The 14,624-nt window shown below is 41.4% G+C and overlaps 1 protein-coding gene across 13 annotated transcripts in view; it reads right to left on the reverse strand.

Moving 5' to 3' along the window:
• inpp4b (inositol polyphosphate-4-phosphatase type II B) overlaps positions 1–14,624 on the reverse strand; it is a 1,028,621-nt gene that overhangs the window by 207,979 nt on the left and 806,018 nt on the right. For all 13 annotated transcript variants that reach the window (XR_006309059.1, XM_043674148.1, XM_043674147.1 and 10 more), the window contains one exon: positions 9,671–9,848. Coding sequence is in view for 12 of the 13 variants with exons in the window: in XM_043674148.1 (XP_043530083.1) it covers positions 9,671–9,848 (178 nt within the window). In the remaining variant the exon portion in view is untranslated. The remainder of the gene's footprint in view (positions 1–9,670; positions 9,849–14,624) is intronic.

A 14,624-nucleotide genomic window follows, 5' to 3' on the forward strand; every position in this document is an offset into this window, starting at 1 on the left:
TTCACAAATATTAGACATATTATTAATCAGATGACCTCAAAGTTTACTTTTATAAGACCAATCTGAATTATTTACTCTCCAGAATGGTTACCTTAAACTGCACTTCAGATTTAACAGAGTTAGTGTCTTATACAGCTTCATTATCTGCTGATGATTTCTATTCAAATTCTCTTATAATACAATCAAGTATTTTATTTGTCATTTTGTCTAATCCTTATTTTGATTATATTGTGTCTTACTATTTGTTCCATTTTCACATTGAGCATTATTTTCAAAATGAGAGGTATGGGTTTCAATACTATAGAGATTTTGCTCATCACTTCCTTTAAGGCATGTGGATGGACGTTATTTCAGTCTGGTACTGGCTGGCTGTCAGTAACAAACATTTTTGTAACCATTTCCATTCTTAACCCCCCATACGCCTATGGCTACCTGGAATCTCATCTCCAATTTGAGCTTATCTTCAACCTCTTCTTCACAAGTTGATTTCAAAAACTCTGAAATCTTTATTCATCCTGTCAATCAACCAACTTAACCTGGGAGATCCATGCATTCAAGCTTTCAGTCAGTTATCCCATTCCAAATGCTATGGTGCATAACTATGGGGCATCATTGGGTAAGAGGCCAAGCATGAAAGCTGTTCATTAACACTGAGGGTTTCAACACAAAGCAACTAAAATGGTCTTACCACGTAATATAATGAATGATGAGCAAAATTAAGCATTGGCATGTGTGAGGTACAAGTTTACTTTTCTCTGTCCCTGTTTTTAAATGTCACAGCCAGAAATTGGAAAATGGACTGAGGTCTCCCTGACAAATCCCTGCCTATTTTAGATCAAGCAATCATTTCAGGCAAAAGTGGAAAAGACAACCAGGAGAGCTTGCTGAATGATGGGCGAGCATATTCAAATTAAACCATAAGGCAAAATGATGTCATATCTTACAAAATGAACACCCAAGCAATTCAGAATACTGACAATGCCTACATATTATCAGGTGTCAGGCTTTGACAAATATGATACAATATTTTTAAAAGTGATATGGCCCATATGTGGTGTTACAAATTGCAAAAATGTGGGGGTCTTCATCTCAATATGCAAAACTTCATGGGTTTACTATCTAATTTATCTAGTTAACGTGGTTTGAGATATTCTGGCAAACAATCCAGTGGAAAAAATAATTTATTTTCTAGGATTGAACAGAATATCAGATAAAGAAACAGTCTATGGCCACATGTCAGAAGGACTGGATAACAGTCAAAATCGAGTTGATGAGTGGTAAGTAACTTTCATATCACACAAGCCCCAAGCATTGAGAATCACCAACAAAAAGTTGAACCACATCCCCTTGACATTCAATAGCATTACCATCATCAATATTATGGAGTTTACCATTGATATGAAACTTAACTGAACCAGTTAAATAAATAGTCTAACTACAATAATATGTCAAAGGATAAGTATTCTGCAGTGAATAACTCATCTCCCAATTCCCAAATGCCTTCTCACCACCTGCAAAGTACAAATCAGAGATAAGGTGGAATGCTTTCCATTTGCCTGGATAAGTGCTGTTCCATTGAAATTGGAAGAACTTTAAACATCAACTCCCTCCACCATCATTGCAATGTTAAATCTCACAACACCAGGTTATTGTCCAACAGGTTTATTTGCAAGTACAAGCTTCTGGAGCGCTGCTCCTTCATCAGGTAGCTCATGGGACACGATCATAGGACACAATTTATAGTAAAAGATCAAAGTGTCATACATATGATGCAATGTATTGAACAAACCTTGATTGCTGTTAAGTCTTTAATCACCAAGATGGAGTTGCAGGTTTCAATTCATTAATATGTAAATCCCAGAACTTCTTTCAAGTCACATTTCTGACATAACTTAAGGTTTTACAAAAAAAAGGTGACATCTCAGCTCAGATAATGCATTAAAGGTGTGAGGTCAGAGTCTGTCTATATTCCAACCTTGAGTCAGACTGGTTCTATTTCCAAAGTAGGAATTTATAAAATGTCACATAGACTGACTGCCGACAGATTGTGTGCTTTTTTTAAAAACTAAAATAGAATGTATCTGCAGATACAAATCTGCAAGTGAAAATTCACTCCATTGACTTATTTGTGACGTGTGTGCATGCACGTGAGAGAGAGAGATAGTGTGTGTGTGGCTGGGAGAGAGGGAAAGAAGGTGTGAGCATATAGACAAGAGCAAGTGGCTGGGAAAATCAACATATCCAAAATATTCCTCCAAGCTCAGCAAAACTCTGACTTGGAAATATATTACTCTTACTTCATTAATGCTGCATCAAAATCTCAAACTTTCTGATGAATAGCATGGTGGGAGTCCTTTCATTACATGTACTGCAGTGCTTTAAGGATGTTCCTGGTCACTTGCAACATCAAAGGTGGCGCATAACTCCCCCCTTCCCACATGTTGTGAATAAATAAAATGAAAATCAAAATCATTAAAATGTGAACCTTATCTTTGGCCTTAAATAACTGATGCCTGTATGGTACCTTTAATGCAGCAGAACATCTGAAGTTGCTTCACAGGAACATTATCAAATTAAATTTGTTACTGAGCAACATAAGGTTTTGATTAATAGTTTTGACCAAAGGAGTTAGGTTATAATTAATAACTGGAGGAGATAAGGGAGGTAAAAGGACAGACATATCAGTGGAGGCTTGGCAGATAAAGACATCAAAGAGCAATGTGAGAAAACTGGAAAATGGCTTCAAGATAGAGGATTCTGAATGGCAGAGCAGCCTTAATCGGCCAAATGATCTACTCCTGCTCCTATTTTCCATGTTTCTTTGCATACTGTATGTTATTATCATCTCTGATTTAGGATGTGACTGTGACAGAGTTCATGAACATGTCCTCTCAAGTCCAAGAATACAGATGTAATAGTGTTTGCTGTATTTGGAATTATGTTTGCTTTTTTCTTTTGCGTTGTTACAGATCTTTTGTCTGGCAGTACTTATGTCAGTGATAGTCAATGCACAGACGTATGGATATAGGATACTTGGAAAACTGGTAAAATATTGGCTTCTCTCAAGTGAAAAGTGAAGTTCTTGAAGTTCTTCAAGGTAGTACTACTGAGAAAAATGGTATTCACTTTCATACATATATAAGCAAGCTATGCCTAAGTGTTGTGAGGAGGTTCATATTATGACAGGCTGAAGATTAGAGCATGGTTTAAAATGCTACAGATTAAAATGCTACAGTTAACTTGTGAAATTACATTAATGTTGGGATGTCATGTTGAGTTTTCACAGGACATTGATGATGGCTCTTCAGGAGTACAGTGTCCAGTTTTGGTCACTCTGTTATGAAGGATATCATTAAGCTGGAAAGGATTCAGAAAAGATTTACCAGAATGTTGCTGGGAATGGATGGTTTGAGTTATAAGGAGAGGCTGGATAGGCTGTAATCCTTTTCACTGGTGTGTAGAGGTTAAGGAGTGACCTTATAGAGGATTATAAAATCATGAGTGATATAGATAAGGTGAATGACATGTGCCTTTTACCTAGGGTGGGGGATTTCAAGACTAGGAGATCCATTTTTAAGGTGAGAGAAGATTTAAAATAGACATGTGAGGCAACTTTTTTTACACAGAGAGTGGTTCATGTATGGAATGAAATTCGAGAAGAAGTGGTGGATGCGGGTACAGTTACGATGTTTAAAAGACATTTGTATAAGCTCATGAATAAGAAATGCTTGGAGGCCAAGCGCAGGGAGGTGAGACTAGTTTAGTTTGGGATTATGGTCGGCATGGATTGATTGGATCAAAAGGTCTGATTCTATGCTTATATGACTGTACTATTTAGAGCCCTTGGCCACACACTATCAGATGAAATAACATTTGTGCTTTATTAACAATCTGCCATGTCAGATCATCATGTGTATATAATTATACCCTGCTGGGTCACTGAAGTAAAACATCAACTTAATTTTCTGTGATAACTCTACCAAACTTCAACCAAAAGCTGGACAGTTGCCACCATTCAAGGACTTCATCAATCCTGATTTGGAAAAAAGGGCAACAAGAGAAATATTAAATATTATATTCCCTCTGATTTCCTCTCTTCTTTGTGGAGATATGCCAACAATTTGTTCAACAACAGAAGTGCAACTGAGATTGGTAATTTAATTTTCAGGTTCCTGGTAGTGATGATCATCAACATTATGTCCTCGTCCACAAATGTCAATGCAATGGTCAAGAAAGCACAACAAAGTCTCTACTTCCTCAGGAGACTAAGGGAATTTGCTACATCCACAAGGACTCTTACCAATTTTTATAGGCGCACCTGAGAAAGCATTATATCTGGATGCATCACAGTGTGGTTTGGCATCTGCTGTTCCCAAACCCTCAAGAAACGACAGAGAGTCGTGAACACAGCCCAGTCCATCACACAAACCAGCCTTCCATCCATTCACTCTATCTATACTTCCTGCTGCCTCAGGGTAGTAATCAACATAATCAAAGACCCTCCCTGCTCAGCTATACTCTCTTCCATCGGGCAGAAGATATATAAGTTTGTATATACATATGAATAGATTCAATAACAGATTTTTCCCTGTTGGTATTATACCTCTGAATGGAACTCTCAAATTTTAAATGTAATAGTGATCTCGCTTTCTGTGCACCTTTTCTGCAGCTGTAACATTGTATCGTTCACTTGCTCTATTATACTTTGTATGATATGATCTGCCTGTGTTGTATGCAAAACAAAATGTTCCATTGTACCTAGGTGCGTGTGACATTAATAAATGAAATCAAATCAACCCCTCCACACTAGGGAAAAGACCTTAGCTACTTACGTTATCTATACCCCTTATGATTTATAAACCTTTGTAAGGTCACCCCTCAACCTTCTACATTCCAGTGAATCCTGTGCAACCTCAACATGATGTCCCAGCTCCTATACTCAATGGGCTGAGCAATGAAGGCAAGCTTGCTAAATGCTTTCTTAACCATCCCTTCTACCTGTGATGCAACTTTCAAAGGATATGTCCCTGAACCTAGGTCTCTCTGCTCGACGATACCTACCCAGGGTCTAACCATTAACTGTATCACACCTGTCTTGTTTGTTTTACTGAGAGACTGAAAACTTTATTCCTGTTCCTATGTTTCACCCCAACAACCCTCTCGTCATGGTGCAATATTCTGAAGCATTAACATTACATTAGAAAAGTCATGATAATTTTCTTCAAGCATGACTTCCTTTTTATTCACCATTCAGTTAAACTGTGAGCACTGCTCAGGTGGACACAAAGGATCCTACAACAATATTCAAAGTAGAGCAAGGGAAATCTACAATTTCCTGACCAAAATTTATCACTTACAATCACTAGGGGAAAAAAGAATTCCTGCCATTTATCTCTTGCTTCTCATTGCTTTCAGTATAAATTTGCAGTGGATAAAATGCCTAGTGCAGTTTGGCAAAAAAAAGTGCAATTAAAAAAATGCATTGACAGTGGAGCATATGCAAGCAACCTAATATGACATTTCATCATAATTGACAATTAACAACCTCAAAATGGGATTGGCAGATTATGTACTACAGGTCATCACTGCTATTGTTGTCATTTTTATGAGGGTCTTTGCTGACTACTTTAATCACTCACCTACATCATCTGGTAGGTCCCATTTAGTATACACATAGAGTTTGTTACGCAATACCTGGATCTCCAGTGTATGACAGAACTGGTTGGATCATACACTGTTCACACACTGCCCAATTTTACTGGAATTACCACTGAAGATTAGCCAAGATTTAAATTACTTCAGTAGAGCCCTCAGAAAATTAACTTAATCTGCTGCCTCACTGGATTCCTGGCTTATGGCTACCATCTCCATCTTACTTTGCTTCCATCTGTGAAGTCTCTGGGGTGTCTGATATTGCATGGGTCTGAATCTAGCAACTTGCACTATCCGCTGTTTAACACCCACAACACACCAGTTCCATTCAACTGAGACTTATGCCTCAAAAAAGACACTAGCTTCCTTCCTGCTCAAATTGGTGTGCATCTGCCTGAAAGTTAAAATCTGCCATTCAAATTCAATTTTCTTTGAATTGTTAACACTGTTTCATGAAACCATTGGCACCAAATATGCAAATTAGAATTTCAAACATGAGGACATTCAAACATTTAAGAAATGTCAAGATGTTTTGGGCTAGTCTACAGCTAGCTATAATGATGATTTGTGTGCTTAATGTGCCAGTTAGATGAGAACACATTGAAGGTCAAATTAACATGTCTGCAAATAGATAATTTGCACAGACTTTCACTGAGAATAGCCAAGCTGAGAAGCTCTTCTGGAAGAGTAAATGCGAGGATTATTTTTGCTTCATATAAATGGGAGATGCTGGTGTGTGTCCACCATCTCTGGTGTTATCCTGTCCGCTCGATAGAATAATAATCCAAAACAATGAATACCCCTTGAAATGCTCAGTAATGATAAATGGTAGATGTCAGATGTTAGGCTCCTAATAGAGCTGTAAAGTGGATCTTGAAATAAGTTTTGTTTTATTGAAAAAAAATGTTCTGCCCTTCCGACTCCACATAAATCTTTTGCTGCCTATTTGTCTTGAGTGCACAATGTACCTGCACCTATTCCAAGGCTGGGGTCCCTAGTTTGAAGACCACAGAAATACTGCATTTCATCACTTGGAATACAGAACCTGGGGTTGGAATTTTAAAAAAAAATGTCTTATTGAAGCTTTTCACTGTGCACTCATTGGTACAAATGCAAAAAAGCAAATTTCAATGGGAACAATAATTTATACTGCATGAGTAAAAGGTTTGGAGATTGCTGGCAAGTGGACTCTGATTGGCTGCGGCATTACCATGGCAAGTGCACCAGGCAGCATATGTCCCCCAAGGTTTACTTTAAATTGAAACAGGTGCAATGTCTGGACATAGAGTCACAGAGTCATAAGAAAATGATCTTCTGTATACAGCTTCTACATGCACAAGTGAGCCATTGTGCAAGTTCGAATAGTAATCTGAAATTGGTTCCAGAATCTGATGTCCAGCATCTGCAGTCATTGTTTTTACCTCTCTGCTTTAATTCTTAGCCCACTCCAGATTGTTCAGTAAATATTGTCCAAGAGGGGAATCACATATAATTTTGAGTTGTATGTTCTATATTTTGCAAGGACAGGCTGGTTGAATGCAGAGGGAAAAAGTGAGGACTGTAGATGTTGGAAGTCAGGGTTGAGAGTGTAGTGCTGGAAAAGCACAGCAGGTCAGGCAGCATCTGAGGAGCAGGAGAATTGATGTTTTGGACATAAGCCCTTCATCAGGTGTGAGGCTTGTGGGTTGGGCTGAGAGATAAATGGGAAGGGGGTGGGGTCAGGAGCAAGATAGGTGGGAAAGCAACAGATGGGTGAAGGCAAAGGAGAATGTGATAGGTTAGAGAGGGGAAGTGATGGACGGATCTGGAGGGCGGTGCCAAGTTGGACGCTTAGGACTGGGATAATGTGGGAGGAGGGGAAATGAGGAAGCTGTTGAAATCCACATTTATCCCATGTGGTTGCAGCGCTCCAAGGCAGAACATGAGGCGTTCCTCCTCCAGGTGTCGGGTGGTACCTGTTTGGCAGTGGAGGAGACCCAGGACCTGTATGTCCTTGACGGAGTGGGAGGGGGAGTTGAAGTGTTCAGCCACGGGGTGGTGGGTTTGTGGGTGCAGGTGTCCCAGAGATGTCCTCTGAAATGATCTGCAAGAAGGCGTCCTGTCTCCCCGATGTAGGTGAGATCACACTGGGTGCAACGGATGCAGCAGATGATGGATGTCTAAGGATGCCTTGGGGCCTTGGACAGAGATGAGGGGAGTGGTGTGGGTGCAGGTTTTGCACTTCCTGAGGTGGCAGGGAAATGTGCCAGGAGTGGGGTGTTGGCTAGTGGGAGAGTGTGGACCTGACAAGGGAGTCACGGAGGTAATAGTCTTTTCGAATGCTGGTAGGGGTGGGGAGGGAAATATATCTGAGGTGATGGGGTCTGTTTGGAGGTGGCAGAAGATGATGTGAATCCGGAGGTTGGTGGGGTGGAAGGGGAGGACCAGGGATTCTGTCCTTGCTGTGTTGGAGGTTGGTGTTCAAGGGCGGTGGTGCATGAAGTGGAGGAGATGTGTTGGAGGGCATCGTCAACCATGTGGGAAGGGAAGTTGTGATTGTGGAAGGAGGGGGCCATCTGGGACTTTGAGGTGGAATTGGTCATCCTGGGAACAGATGCAGTGGAGGTGGAGGAATTGGGAATAAGGGATGGCATTTTTTCAGGAGGTAGGGTGGGAGGAGGTGTAGTCTAGGTAGCTGTGGGAGTTGGTGGGCTTGTAGCATATGTCTGTGGTTAGTTGGTCACTAGAGACGGTGATGGAGAGATCGAGGAAGGGGAGGGAGGTTGCCAAGATGGTCCAGGTGAATTTGAGGTCGGGGTGGAAGGTGAACTGTTCAACCTCCTCGTGGGAACACAAGGCGGCACCGATACAGTCATCAATGTAGCAGAGGAACAGGTTGGGAGTGGTGCCAGTGTAGCTGCGGAAGATGGACAGTTCCACATATCCGACAAACAGGCAGACATAGCTGGGTTCCATGCGGGCGCCCATGGCTACCCCTTTGGTTGGAGTAAGTGGAGGATTGGAAGGAGAATTTGTTGTGGGTGAGGACCAGTTCAGCCAGGCGGATGAGGGTGTCAGTGGAAGGATACTGGTTGGAATGGCATGAGAGGAATAAATGGAGGACTTGAAGTACTTCGTCATGGCAGATGGGTGTGCACAGGGACTAGATGTCCATGGTGAAGATGAGGCGTTGGGGGCCGGGGAAATGAAAATCTTGGAGGTGGTGAAGGGCATGTGTGCTGTCACAAACATAGGTGGGGAGTTCCTGGACTAAGGGGGATAGGACAGTGTCAAGATAGGAAGAGGTGAGTTTGGTGGGACAGGCACAAGACAGGCTGGTTGAGTGCAGCCAATATTCTGATTATGACAAACAGCCAACATGCAGCGCTATTTGTGAAAACCCACCAGTTATTGGTAAATGCAGCCTACATGCTTGGTATCACACTGGCACCAGAACATATGTATAATATATCAGTGCAATAGGCAGGATATCATTGGCCTGGTGGCAGCATGGAATTATGACAAAAATCACTTGTCCTGCCACTTCATTGCAGCAGTATGAAATGGCTAATTTTATCTGTTACTCAAGTTTCTGAGACTCCTTAACCTTAGGAGTTAAGAATAAGCACTTTTAAAGAAAGAAAATGGCTGCCTAAGGCCCATTAGCTTTTATGCAATAAAGTGAGCAGTTATCTGATTGAGTAGCCATCATCCCACATATAGCTTCAATATTTCCTATTTAGGCATCAAGTGTGGAGATGTTTGGACCCTATTTAAAAGGTTGAAAATAAGGTTAATCTTATAGTTTTAACAAATTACTACTACAATAAAGAGTGCAAAGTTACCTCTAAGAATCTCCTAGCCACCTACATTGAAACTGTTGACAAAGAAGATTTCCTTCTTAATCCCTGAACTCCCCCTACTGCAATACTCAACCAATTGTAAGCTGTAGAATGAAAAGCTGGCAGGCATCCTGAATAAGAAGTCAATCATGACACAGTGTTAGCACCCCTTTAAAGTAAACAGTCTAAATGCTTACAATTTCACTGAGTGTTTTCAATGAATCCTTGAGACTGTCAGTAGAGTGTTGTCTTGCTGCAGTAAGTAGAAGCTCTGTGTTGCTCAATATGAGCGGTTGAAGCTTATAAATGTTGGTTATTACTTCTTTTGCTTTGGTCGTATCTTCAGGTGAGTAATAGATATACTGGTATGATGAACTAGAGAAAACAAAACAGAAAACATGATGCACATCAAGTCAAATCAAAATTATTAGAACAGGAAAAAATAACAATTTCACTAACTATGAATAGAGTTTAATTTAGGTAAATGTGAGGTGTTGCATTTTGGAAAAGCAAACCTTAGCAGGACTTATACACTTTATGGTAAGGTCCTAGAGAGTGTTGCTGAACAAAGAGACGGAGTGCAGGTTCACAGCTCCTTGAAAGTAGAGTCACAGGTAGATAGGATAGTGAAGGTGGTGTTTGGTATGCTTTCCTTTATTGGTCAGAGTACAGGAGTTGGGAGGACATTGGTTAGGCCACTGTTGGAATATTGCATGCAATTCTGGTCTCCTTCATATCAGAAAGATGTTGTGAAACTTGAAAGGGTTCAGAAAAGATTTACAAGGATGTTGCCAGGATTGGGGGATTTCAGCTACAGGGAGAGGCTGAACAGGCTGGGGCTGTTTTCCCTGGAGCGTTGGAGGCTGATGTTTAATTGGAAGCACTAGCTTTCAGAGCACCGCTCCTTCATCAGCTGATGAAGGAGCGGCACTCCAAAAGCTAGTGCTTCCAATTAAACCTGTTGGACTATAACCTGTTGTTGTGTGATTTTTAACTTTGTACACCCAAGTCCAACACCGGCATCTCCAAAACATGGCCTTTACTTGTGAGTCTACCTAGTGACAGTGGACGACTCAAACCTGAATAATTAACTAGTCCATACTCATCTGATTGAATAAAATGTTGAAGCTCTAGATATGAGGAACTGTTATTTCATGAAAGCATACTTCTCCCTCTGAATTTCTATACTGTCATTAGATTGAGGGGCATACACTGAGTAAAGAGTAATGATATCTTCACTGGGTCTTTTACAAGGTGGCAGTAGAAGTCAAAACATGTGTCAAACTCTTGGAGAAAACTGTGTTGCCAAAATCAGATGATAAGGTGAATAATGAATAAGCTTATTTTTATTTTCTAAATTATAAAAGTTTTGATTATTTGTTATGTGCACTTTCTTCAGGAGGAATAAGGTCAGTTTACGTCTACCTTCATGACAACGTCCTTGCATCTGGGCACTGGATTTTGCTTGGCTACGTATGACTGTAAGAAAATCTTCGTATGGATATTGCATGTAATTTCCAACATTTGAATTTTACATGCAACTGAACACCCCCACCAACTATTTCATTTAAAGCCCTATAGAGAGGCCAAAATATTCGATTTGCAAGGACTCTGATCCCAGCATGACTCAGGTGAGCCCTCCCATCGGAACAGCTTCTCCTTCCCTGGTACTGCTGCCAATGTCATATGAATTCAAACCCGTTTCTCCCACACCAATCTTTGACCCCCAAGTTTACCTCTTTATCTTTTTGACCCTGTATCAATTTGCTTGTGGCTCAGGTCGTTACTCAGTGAGTTAAACTGTTTTAGTTCTGCTTTTTTTTTTTAAGTTTAGCCCCTAGCTGCTCATATTCGCTCTGCAGAAGCTTTTTCCGCTTTCTATGTATATTGTTCATACCAATGTGGTAATTGATAATTGATACTTTCACCTCCCACTCCAAGTCCATCTGCAGCCCAGATGAGATACCCTGAACCCTGACACCAGACAAGCAACATAGCTTCTGGGATTCTCAATATTGGCCACAGAAAACAGTATCTATTCCCCTGACTGTACTATCCCCATTTATAACACATTTTTCCTTTCTCCCCCATCTTGAATGACTACCTGTACCACGCTTCTATGGTCAGTTCGCTCATCCTTCCCACAGCTCCACAATCCTCCCCCATTAGACAAGCTCATTGGCTGAGGTTCCCTCAACTCGACCTCCTGGATCCTTGTACCTGCTTTGCTCATGGTCACACCTACTTGTGTATAAATGACTAAATTCAAGGCAGTCATTCTAAGGGTGTGACTGTCTCCTGAAACATAGGATCTAGCTAAATGTCCCCCTCCCTGAAGTGTCACAGTATTTGAAGTGCAGAATCCAACTCATCAACTCTGAGCTGGTGTCCTTCAAGCAACCATCACTTGTTAGATGTGGTTTCAATGAATTGAATCCACCAGCTCCAACATCATGCAGTTACAACACATTGTCTGGTCCAGTATTTCCATTTAATTACTTAGTTCTTACAGAGATTTACATATCACAGGGGCAGGAATGGTTGTTGGATGGTCCAGGGTTTAGATGTTTCAAAGGGAATGGGTAAGGGAGGTGGGGGCCAGGGTAAAAGAGATGGAGGAGTGGCATTGCTAATCAGGAATAGTATCACAGCTGCAGAAAGGAGGTCATTAAAGAGGGTTTGTCTACAGAGTCAGTGAGAATGGAAGTCAGAAACAGGAGAGGAGCAGTCACTTTATTGGGAGTTTTCTACAGACCCCACACCCCAAAACCAATAACAACAGAGACATGGAGGAGCAGATTGGGAGGAAGATTTTGGAAAGGTGCAGAAGTAACAGGTTTGTTGTTATGGGTGACTTTAACTTCCCTAATATTGATTGGAACCTCCTTAGTTCTAAATAGTTTGGATGGAGCAGCTTTGTCAGGTGTGTCCAGGAGGGATTCCTGACTCAATATGTAGATAGGCCAACTAGAGGGGAGGCCATATTGGATTTGATGCTTGGCAATGAACCATGCCAGGTGTCAGATCTCTCGGTGGGACAGCATTTCGGTGATAGTGATCACAACTCACTGACCTTTACTATAGTCATGGAGAGGGATAGGAGCAGAGAGTCATAGAGATATACAACACAGAAACAGACTCAATGCCGACCAGATATCCCAACCTAATCTCGTCCCATTTGCCAGCACCCGGCCCATATCCCTCCAAACCCTTCCTATTCATACACCCATCCAAATGTCTCTTAAATGTTGCAATCGTACTAGGCTCCACCACTTTCTCTTCCAGTTCATTCCATTCACGTACCATCCTCTGCATGAAGAAGTTGCCCCTTAGGTCTCTTTGTTATCTTTCCCCTCTCACCTTAAACCTATGCCCTCCAGTTCTGGACTCCCCCACCCCAGGGAAAAGACTTTGTCTACTTATTCTAACCGTGCCCCTCATGATTTTATAAACCTCTATAAAGGTCACCCCTCAGCCTCCACGCTCCAGGGAAAACAGCCGTAGCCTATTCAGCATCTCCCTATAGCTCAAATCCTCCAACCCTGGCAACGTCCTAGTAAATTTTTTCTGAACCCTTCCAAGTTTCACACACATCCCTTGATAGGAAGGAGACCAGAACTGCACACAATATTCCAAAAGTGGCTGAACCAATGTCCTGTACAGCTGCAACATGATGTCCCAACTCTTGTACTCAATACTCTGACCAATAAAGGAAAGCATACCAAACAACTTCTTCACTATCCTATCTACCTGTGACTCTACTTTCAAGGAGCTATGAACCTGCACTCCAAGGTCTCTTTGTTCAGCAACACTCCCTAGGACCTTACCATTAAGTGTATAAGTTCCTCCTAATATTTGCTTTTCCAAAATGCAGCACCTTGCATTTACCTAAATTAACTTCTTCTGCCACTTCTCAGCCCATTGGCTCATCTTATCAAGATCCCATTGTAATCTGAGGTGACCTTCTTCACCCTCAATTTTGGTGTAACCTGCAAATTTACTAACTATTCCTCTTATGTTCACATTTAAATCATTTATTTAATGATGAAAAGTAGTGGACTCAGCACCGATCCTTGTGGCACTCCACTGGTCACTGGCCTCCAGTCTGAAAAACAACCCTCCACCATCCCCTCGGTCTTCCACCTTTGAGCCAGTTCGGTACACAATGGCTAGTTCTCCTGTATTCCATGAGATCTAACCTTGCCCTTGCCATGGGAACCTTGTCGAACGCCTTACTGAAGTCCATATAGATCACATCAATCCTCTTTGTTACTTCTTCAAAAAAACCTCAATCAAGTTTGTGAGACATGATTTCCCACGCATAAATCCATGTTGACTATCCCTAATCTGTCCTTGCCTTTCCAAATACATGTACACCCTGTCCCTCAGGATTCCCTCCAACAACTTGCCCACCACCACCGTCACTAGTCTATAGTTCGCTGGCTTGTCCTTACTACCCTTCTTAAACAGTGGCACCACGTTAGCCAACCTCCAGTCTTCCAGCACCTCATCTGTGACTATCGATGTTATTCCCTTGTTCAAAAAAAACTGATAAGGATAATCCCGGGAATTACAGACCAGTCAGCCTTACATCTGTGGTGAGCAAATTACTGGAGAGGATTCTGAAGGACAGGATTTGTGATTACTTGGAAAACCATAGTTTGATTAGAGATAGTCAGCATGGCTTTGTGAGAGGCAGGTAATGCCTTACAAGCCTGACTGTATTCTTTGAGAATGTGACAAAACACATTGATGAAGATTGACCAATGCTCATGGTATACATGGATTTTAGCAAAGCATTTGATAAAGGTGGAAAAGTTTGGAAAAATCTGAAGTGATTCATTTTGGAAGGTCAAATCTGAATGCAGAATGCAGGATTAAAGGCAGTGTGGAGAAACAGAGGGATCTTGGGGTCTATGTCCATAGATCCCTCAAAGTTGTCACCCAAGTTGATACGGTTGTTAAGAAGGCACATGGTGTGTTGGCTTTCATTAGCAGGAGGATTGAGTTTAAGAGCTGCGAGGTTACGATACAGTTCTATAGAGCCCTGGTTAGACCACACTATGAATATTGTGTTCAGTTCTGGTCGCCTCATTATAAGAGGAAGCTTTAGAGAGGGCGCAGAGGAGATTTACCAGGTAATTGTCTGGA

This window comes from Chiloscyllium plagiosum, chromosome 32, assembly GCF_004010195.1.
Source record: "Chiloscyllium plagiosum isolate BGI_BamShark_2017 chromosome 32, ASM401019v2, whole genome shotgun sequence".
In the NCBI taxonomy this organism is placed as follows: Eukaryota; Metazoa; Chordata; class Chondrichthyes; order Orectolobiformes; family Hemiscylliidae; genus Chiloscyllium; species Chiloscyllium plagiosum.